Source organism: Lepisma saccharinum, chromosome 3 (assembly GCF_977018435.1).
Source record: "Lepisma saccharinum chromosome 3, izLepSacc3.1, whole genome shotgun sequence".
NCBI lineage: Eukaryota > Metazoa > Arthropoda > Insecta > Zygentoma > Lepismatidae > Lepisma > Lepisma saccharinum.
Genome location: NC_139231.1, coordinates 9,748,482 through 9,758,237, shown reverse-complemented (window position 1 = coordinate 9,758,237; position 9,756 = coordinate 9,748,482). Strand labels below are relative to the sequence as shown.

At 36.3% G+C, this 9,756-nt stretch overlaps 1 protein-coding gene across 1 annotated transcript; it reads left to right on the top strand.

The window, feature by feature from the left end:
- LOC145984889 (uncharacterized) lies at nt 1–414 on the top strand. The gene has a single exon (XM_083118263.1). The coding sequence runs from the start codon at nt 1–3 to the stop codon at nt 412–414; it is 414 nt and encodes a 137-aa protein (XP_082974389.1).
- Nucleotides 415–9,756: the final 9,342 nt, after the last annotated feature.

Sequence of the window (9,756 nt, the reverse complement as noted above, 5' to 3'; positions counted from 1 at the left end):
ATGGAAATAAGTGAACAAACCAAGATGATGATTTATAAGACAATCTACATTCCCACATTGCTGTATGGAACAGAGAGCTTGACATTATTACCAAAACAGAACAGAAGATTTCAAGCAACGGAGATGAGATACCTACGAAAAGCAGTAGGAAAGACTAGAAGAGATAGGATTAGAAATACCACAATTAGAGACCAGTTACAGCAAAAACCACTATTGGAAACAATAGAGAGAAAGGCACTGCAATGGTTTGGACATGTGACAAGAATGGAGGATTGCAAGCCTAGACAGGTGCTGGAGGCCAGACCAGAAGGCAAGAGGGGAAGAGGAGGACCAAGATTTCAATGGGAAGAGTATGTGGAAAAGATAGGAAAGAAGAAAAGGAAAACAATGCCAGAAGTCCAAAAACTAGCCTAGGATCAAAAAGTGTAGAGCAAGTGGATGATGGAACCCAACACTTAATGGCAGAAGGGGATGGAAAAGAAGAAGAAATTGCCTTATGGAAAAGAAAGTAAAAATGACTACAAATAAAGCGAAGAATATGAAAAGTTGAATACCGTACTTTTATCTCATTCTTATTTTGCACTACACTACAAGTTATGTTAAATTCAGTTGTTTTTATTTTTTACAAAAAATGACCAGTAACCAATTTTAGAAGCAATATGGGAACATGCACATAACAAGCCTCTTTCATTTGTCATGTACGTGGGCAGCAGGGATATTTAATATATCGACGGATCGTGTTTTGAGCACAACGCTAGCCTTGCAACTTGGAAGTCTCGTTTTTGCCTTAAATTGAATGTAGAAAAAGACGAGAACTTGCAGAGATAATTTTTTCATGGTGTAGTTTTGAAGATTGTTGTAAGTAAAATTTAGTGAAAATGTCCATTACTCCAGTGAACTTGTTAAGGTAAAATGCTTATGGTTTGGTGTGAGAGAGAGGATATGAATATGTTTCTTTCCCTGCCCTATTTTCCCTTTGATGTAAGATTAACACCAACATTGTGGATTGAACCAACCACCTATATCAAAGGTAAGATCACTGATCATGCAGCTACACGAGAGCCTTAAATAATATTTTATCTGATAAAAACTTTCTTGTGTAAGTATTCTGTGGTACACTTCAGATTTTGGGAACTTCCGTGTCTGATTATTTTATTTACATTTCTTATCAATTTTTAGTTGGATTACCTTATCCTTCAAAGACTTCCGGTTACTACAAATGTTTACACTTTGATATTTGTGTCTGCAAGCAGTTATCTTGAACAGAAACAGAGTTTTATATTATGAACCAGTTTCTTTACATATGGTATGATGGTATGTGCCACTTCTGGTAGCTGAGTGCATTGAGTAGTTGATTCACAATCTCAACACTCAAAATTCTTGGTTTGAGTTTCTGCAGTGCCTTTTATGGCACCATGGAGCAGCGGCTAGCGTGGCGGGAAGTATGATCGTGTCTGCCGGCAAACTGGATGCAACATCCACATAACTGGAACCGCTAGCTATGTAATGAAATAATCTCGTACAATTACATTGAAAGTTACAATTAAAATGAGCACGTGCCTTGTTAGAAGAGGTGTTGGAAATGATGTCCTCCTGCATCCACACATTTACAGCATATTTATAGGAAATTTTCACTAACATGTATCAGTTCCTCTTCCAAAATTGCTTCAATTTCTCTGCTGATATTTTCTTTCAATTCTTCTCTTGTTCGGCTTCAGGTTTAAAAGCTTGGTAGCTCACCACACAGATGTCATGAAAATGTCTGTTTCTTGTGCAAGGCGCCGGAGGGATTTTTGATCGTACTTCAACATCGTCTAGTTTCTCATTAGGCACACACCGTTTTATCCTTCGCTTCTTATCAAGACCAGACTCTGGTTACTTAAATTTGTTCACAAATATCCAAACACTGTCTCTGTGTGAAACAGGAACATCTGGGAATTTGTTGCAAAACGTATTGTAACTTCCTTACAAGAATTCGTAATGACGCAAAAGTCGTACATAAAAATGATTTCTTTATATTGTATGGACATCGTGGCATAATTAGACTGCAGAGAAGCACCACTAATATGTAAACTAAATAAAAACAATCTAAAACAATTGTTAACACTTAACACTATACAAACATGTGCAAACTGGAGACCAGTTATCTGAATACGGAAGGAAGCACTGCTGTATACAGTGCCAAGGTCAGCATACAGCTGTGGATGTAAATCCTGGCAAACGCAGTCCCACTTACCAACATGCCAGCTGCCGCCCCACGGATGCCTCCACCATAAAAGGCACTGTAGTTTGACCATTGATGTTCCTGTGCTAGTGTCTCATCATTAGAGCCTGGATTTTTATGTAGCCAAAACATGTGAGTCATCGTTTAATTTTAGTCCTTCGTTAGTTTCTTTTACCTTCCTAACAGCTCAGCTGTTAGCATATGCAGATGATGTAGACTTACTGGGAGATTATGTAAATACAATTAAGAATAATGCTAAAATACTTTTCAAAGCATGTAAAGAGATAGGTTTGGAAGAGAAAACTAAATATATGCTTACAGGCCAAAACCATGTGTTAGGTAATAATCAAAATCTAATTATTGATAACTCGTTTGAACCAGTTTCCAAATTCAAGTACTTAGGAGTAATACTAACCAATGAAATAAAATGCAGGCTTAATTCAGGAAATGCATGTTACTTTTCACTTCATACACCTTTGTCTTCTCGTTTAATATCTAAGAAACTAAAAGTTAAAATAAACGAAACAGTAATTTTGCCTGTAATATTATATGGATGCGAAACGTGGGCCCTTCCATTGAAAGAGGAACATAAATTGAGAGTATTTGAAAATAAGATCCTTAGGAAAATATTTGGACCTAAAAGGGATGAGGAGACAGGTGAGTGGAGAAGGTTACATGATTTAGAAGGACATAATTTGTATTCATGTCCAGATATTATTAGAATGATTAAATCAAGAAGATTTAGGTGGGCAGGCCATGTGGCATGAATGGGAGAGGAAAGAAGAGTTTACACGATTCTTGTTGGGAAACCTGTTGGTAAGAGACCAGTAGGAAGACCAAGACTAAGATGGAGGGATAATGTTGGAATGACCTGAAGGATATTGGTAGGGATGGAAAAGAGTTTATATGTAGATCTTGCTCAGGATAGGGACAGATGGAAGGCCTGTGTTGCTGCAGCAGAGTTCAAAACATGTACATAAATATGTGTAAAAAACTGCTGAAATATTGTAACAAGTTCCCCTGATTAGGGAAAAGTAGCAAGCCAGAAGCAATAACCTTCTTCGTCGGCCGTTACTCTCTCAAGCATTGAAAGAATGCTAGGTCAGTATTAAATCAATCCTCCTGGTTGATTGGAATTAAGTTGCTGATCAACTGGTATTAGGGAGCAATAACCAGGTGGTGGAAGAAAGGATAAGTTAGAGTGTAACGGCCGACGTGGGGTCTTTGGCTTTGGATCGAGGAATGAGAAACATCGGGGAGCTTGAGCGAGCCCTCATAGCGCAATTCTAAGAGTCTTCTCCGAGGAACTATTCATCATCGAATAGACAGGTAACATCCTTCTCTAACAATGTTGATCTAAACTAGAAGATATAAACCCAAATTCTTAGTGTTGTGCCATTTCCATGTGTGAAAAGTAACCTCTTGCCCATTACCATCAAGTTATCTGCCAAGGGCGAGTGCTCACCAGTGAGGATGAATGAATGACAGAACTACATCACCCAAGCATAATGGTTAAGATTCTTGGTTTGATCCCACGAACCTCACAGTTCGTTACGATATGGAAGAAATATGTATATTAAGATATCTAATGCACGTATTATTTCAGAGTGTCCCTTCATCAATTTCATCGTAACATCACTCATCTTCATTTTCGCAATTAGTCGAAAGTGGCAGAAAAACAAAGTAAAATAAACCAATCAATTACTAAAAAAAATGAAAGATGGGCCATTTTATGTAAACAGTAAAATATGTAGTAAACCTCAAAATGTGTAAAAATATGTAACATGAAATTCACATATATTGTTCCTAACATTGAATTCACTGAATTTTTTGCTTGCCTACATGCAAAGGAAAAAATATGTAATTACATAAAAATTTGTGCCCTACTCATCAGTTTCATTTCATTGTCATTCATCCTCATCATTACTATTAGACTACAGAGTGAGATGAGCATCGTGAAATAAGAACAATTATTCACCCACTTTCACTAGCACATATTCACAAAAAAAAAATACCATGGTGGTAACATTGTCTCATTGAAATCGAGGGATCCCAGGGTCAATACCCAGTGGGCAAATTGAACAGTTTTGTTCTATAATGTATCTCATTTTCTCGTAGCTTTGGAGGGGCAAATGTACCCCCTGTTGTTTTCTTAGATCCAAATCTATGCTATTAACATGCAAGTTTACTGTGCATACTTTTCCCAGTTACCATAATTCTTCTTTGACAAGAACTGAAAATAGGTTCAGAACAAAAATTTGATTTGCAGCCGTATCAGTGTTTTTTTTTATTTTCTTCAAAAGCCTATGTCTTTGCTAGAACAAAACTGCAAGGCTCAATTGGTGACATATAAATGGTGGTGATGTCAAAAAAATTATGTAAAAAATTGTTAAAGCCAACAATTATAAGACTTTACTGGACTTCCATCTCGCAATAGGATTGAAATATATTAAATGTGATTTTCATTTTCAGCAATTTAATACAGTTAAGTCAGTGGTACAGTGTTTTCAACATTTATTGTTAATTTTCAGCTTGTAAGAGGTAGTACTTAATTGTTTATTCAACTGTTACTGATTATTAGTTTCAACTCTTACATTACATTTCATTCTTTACATAACTCGAAAACAGACGTAGGATCTCCTGAATGGCGTAGTGGTAATATCTTGTAATCAAGGGGTCCCGGGTTAGATACTCGGTAGTCACATAGTGGTTCAGATGCTACTTTAAACTGTAGGTCCAGTCCTGATTAGCCTTACTGTGCATAAAGTGGGCTTAGAACAACAATTCAATCAATCGAAAACAGACATGTAAAATGTATTGAGATATTGAGTGTTAAATGGGTTTTGGTCACTGCAAGATAAAGTAGTTTTTACACTTTGTTCTGTGGTGGATTGATTGATTGAGTTGGTGTTTTAAGTGCATTGATTTATTGAGTTGGTGTTTTAAGTCCACTCTATGCACAGTAAGGCTATCCGGGCTAGACCTACAGTTCAAAGTGGGATCCAAACCACTATGTGACTCCAACGGTTATTGAACCCAGGACCTCTTGTTTACAGGGCGACCACGCTACCACTATGCCATCGGGGAGGCCCACTTTGTTCTATGGATAGGACTACATGGACAATCTGAAAAAATTTACTATTTATTTTCAAATACATAGTAAGTGTATAAATGAGTGATGCATATAATTAGGAAAATCATTGGAAGTTGCTCTCCTTTTTCCCACAAGCCTCACTTAGTAATAACTTTGTTCATTCTTTTATTCAACATATTAGCAAAGTATTTATCACTGGATAGATTGGAGACAGATGGAGCATTCCCTCATCCAGAATGTCTAATATCATTAATTAAAATAAGAGTAAATAGCGATTACCTACCTCCACCCTCCCTGAAACACATTTAGACCTAACATCAAGTGATCACACATCCCCAAGATGCCTGCAAGCACAAAGTTGTCCTTTAGGCTAAGAGTATATGATGTCTACAAAAGAAAGAGCCCTACATCAGTTACAAACAATTTACAGGTCCTGGGTCTGTACCTTGGTGGAGACACTTTGCACAATTGTTTGAATCCTACTTTAAACTGTAGGTCCAAAAATAAAAATTTCCAAATCAAGATTTTAAATTTTCCGGAATCCTGATATTTTTGGCCAATCCTGGTGTGAAAGTAAGATATGCTAAGAAAAAGGTTCTGTCTGTCACCTTGAGAACAAAAATCTGGATCAGTCTTGTCATTTGTAACCGTAGTAAACAGTAAACACAAAACAACTTCGTGTTTTGTAAAGCAAGAACATTTTTTCCCAAAATCGTTATTTGAACTACAGGATCCAAATAATATTAGAGATATTATGAAGGAAATACAGTGGATCCAGAACCCCCCCCCCCCCCCAAGTTCTTTCTAGCACTAACCGTGGTTATGCTTTTGCTTACTTATATTTTTTTTCTATGCAACATTACTTTCATGTAGTCTGTGTAAGTTGCGTTGTGATGTTCTTCAATATGTGTTTTTCTCTTAAAAACAAGAGTATTGCATGCTTTACAGTGCTGGAAATAGCAGGCACTCTGAGAAGTTTCATCTTGATGACGCCACAGAGTCATGTTTGTAAATAAGGAGGCTAAAAAATGGTTGCTTCTGACCAGATCTTCAAGAGCAGGTTACAAACGGTCGAAGGACCTTAGATTCGCAGACCTGCCGCGATGACCTGGCCCACCTGACACCATTGCACTCAACAGGAAACGTAGCGGGAGTTTGGTATGGGGATAGAACTGGGCTCTCCTTTCGATGCGCTAAACTTACCAAATCTCTTGTGTATTTCTAGTTGTTTCATGGTGTCACTTGACTAATTTCAGTCAAATATGCGAATGTTCAGACTTAATTTTTACTCCTTCTCTAAAATATTTGAAAAGCAATATTTTTATAATTTTGGTTTGTCATCGCACATCTCCTGTTAACCATCGCTTAATATTTGATTATAATAAATAATCCTTGCCAACAAAATTTACCACCTGCTCACCCATAATTTTACTTTTAACAGTGCTGATGTAATAATAAGTACTTACTAAGAGTCCCATAGGTTTTACGAGCGCCAACTATTCCTACCATATTTTACAATAGCCAGGTATGGGCCAAACAGAACTGAAATCTTAGACAATGAATTAAATAAATAAATACGGAATTGAATTCTTATCTCCTTTGCTGCTATCTTTTCAAACCAGCCTTATCATCTTCGTTCAAGTACCTAAACATCTTTTACTGCAAGTTGTGAAAGAGAGAAAAAATAGTGAGCGAGAATTTCATCAGAATGTCACAAAATGTGACAAATTGTACAAATATTGTTACTCAGGGACTCTTAAGATTTTAAACCTTTAGCACAAAAGCACCGGTGGCCACGGTGGCTCAGTCGGTAATGTGTCTGACTACCATGCTAAAGGTCCTGGGTTTGATCCCCAACCGGTTCAAATCCGGGAACTTTTCTAACGATGGAAGCGGCCCCGGCGCCCACCCAGCGTCGAATAACATGGGTACCGGGGGGAAACCCTGGGTGGTAAAGGCAGTCAGGGGCGTGATGCTGATCACATCACCCCCACTCACGACCGGATCAAGAAAGTGTGGGGCGTTACCCCCACACCCTCTATACGCCTTCATGGCATTGTGCTATGCACAGGGGAACACTTTACCATTTTTTTTACCCCTTTTTTTTTACCTTTTTTAGCACAAAGTTTCACTTGTGTGGTCATAAACAGAACAATTACATTTGAGCAATTCCATTGTAAAATTATTAAACAATTGTGTTAAGTAAGACTGGTCTCATCGACAAACTACATTAAAGATTGAACAACATTGATTATTTTAGATGAGATGAGATGTAGGTCCATCTGTGTCTGAAACTACTAGAAGAAAATTGGAGATCGTTACTGTGTTTGGTAAATTTATATGAATTGTTTGATTGGTTGAAATTATGTTTTAAGTCCACTTTATGTTCAACATAGGCTAATCGTGACTGGACCTACAGTTTAAAGTGGGATCCGAACCACTGTGCAATATTAATCTACCAAGTATCGAAGTAAATTTATATGACTCAGCCTAATTTTCGATGTGAAGAAGGAGAGGGTCAGACTTTTTCTTTTAGTTGCTGATCATCATGTACTTGTGTGTTCATCGACAACTTATTGCTCATTTTCGATATCTTGGGTAGGCTTACCAGATCGCTATAAGGAAAATGTAGGACATGCTGTCCCAAAATGTAGGACATTAAGTCAAAATGTAGGACACAAAACATTCTCAATAAATAATACGTATTTCTTCAGAACATATTAGAAAGTAATTTAAAAATAACACTTTTCAATTTAAAACAATGAATTCTCAATGAATTTGTACATGCAAAATTTCAAAACAATGCACCTCTTATTACATGATTTAAGTAGTACTTCTCAGAGAAGCCAATTTTTCTCAAAATTTCAGGTTTAGTCAAAATATATTTATGTTAGAGTCGGCAGTCAAACTCTTTGAAATTATAGGGACCAGTACCAAACAATTTGCAGGCCTTATGAAAAAAATAATTTCTCTCGAGTCTGTTATGCTGATGGTAACAAAACTACTCTCTCAACATTTGCATTATGACCTGTAATGGCAAACAAATATTCAGCTATTACCATAATTTGAAGTGGTTCCAGAGTTTCATATTGAATAGGTTTTAGTTGAATTACAGGGTTTCTACCAAAATAACAAATCCAAATTTCTTGACCTTTTTTTCTGGACTTTTCTTGACCCTTTTTTTTTCGTTTTTCTTAATGTTTATTTAATTAATTAAGAAAATAAATATTTATTTAATGAAACATCCATACCAAAGGCACAGTTAAGATGAAAACTGAAGCTGTATGTAAGATGAGAATTAAACCTGCTTTATCTATTAATGCATTCTGGACTGCATTTGACAGACTAGCGTGGCTCGGGTGTTTGTGGACACACAGCCAGTATAATATTATATATGTCGGTTGTCCCTATATGTTTGTGACTGTCCCTTCATCCATCTTTTCTTACCACCATTCATCCTCATCTTCGCGATTAACCAAAGGGGCAGACAAGTGAAGTAAAATAAACTAAATCAACCAATCAGTCATTGTGATAGCAAAAATTCTTGACCACAAGAATAATTTCTTGACTTTTTATTGACTTCTTGAGCAACTTCGTGATTTATTTGCTTTTTCTTGACTTCCATGACTTGCAAACACCCTGAATAACTTTGTTCTCTATATCCCTGCTTTACAATCAAAATATTGAATCATTATAAACCCTAAGGCAAAGAATTCTACTCATGCATTGAACAGTGATATCAGCAATAAGTGGTTCCAAAACTTTGTTCATTAATTGCTTCCCTTTTCCAGTTTGTTTTCTAGCGGGACAAACATTTATTTTCTTTTTGGGCAATGACTGAATATCTACAATCTTCTTCAAGATTCACATAACCACTTTTTGTACAAGTACATGCAAAATAATCTAACACAGTTATTTTTAGTGGTTTTTATTTTATTTTATCTGCAACGTTTTGTTCTGGTTTCCCAGAACTTTTTCAAGCTACACCAAGATACACATACAACAACTGATAAATTACTGAATCAAAATAAATTTCACTATTGAGTTTGGAAGCGCAGTAATTGCATGATTTTTGTATTACACATTTTCCTAATTAATATTATGTGATGTTCAAAATGTAGGACATTTATGATATTTTTCAAATTCCTCCCGGATGCCGGACATAAGGCTAAAATGTAGGACATGTCCGGGAAAACCCGGACATCTGGTAACCCTAATCTTGGGAATCCATGAATGATTTACATGTTTCATTCATATCTTTATTAAGATGTATATGGAATTATTCATAAATGTTTAGTGTAAAATGTTAATGCAAATTCAGATTTTTTCATAACAGTAGTTATTTTTTGCTTTGAAAACTTGAATTTTATCTGGGTAATAGAGTAACCACCTGGAATAGTGACAAAAGAAATCATGTGACTTTGTGATATCTCAAGAA

What these genes read in the sequence shown, in the direction of transcription:
- LOC145984889 (XM_083118263.1), top strand. Translation starts at nt 1, where the DNA reads ATGGAAATAAGTGAACAAACCAAGATGATGATTTATAAGACAATCTAC.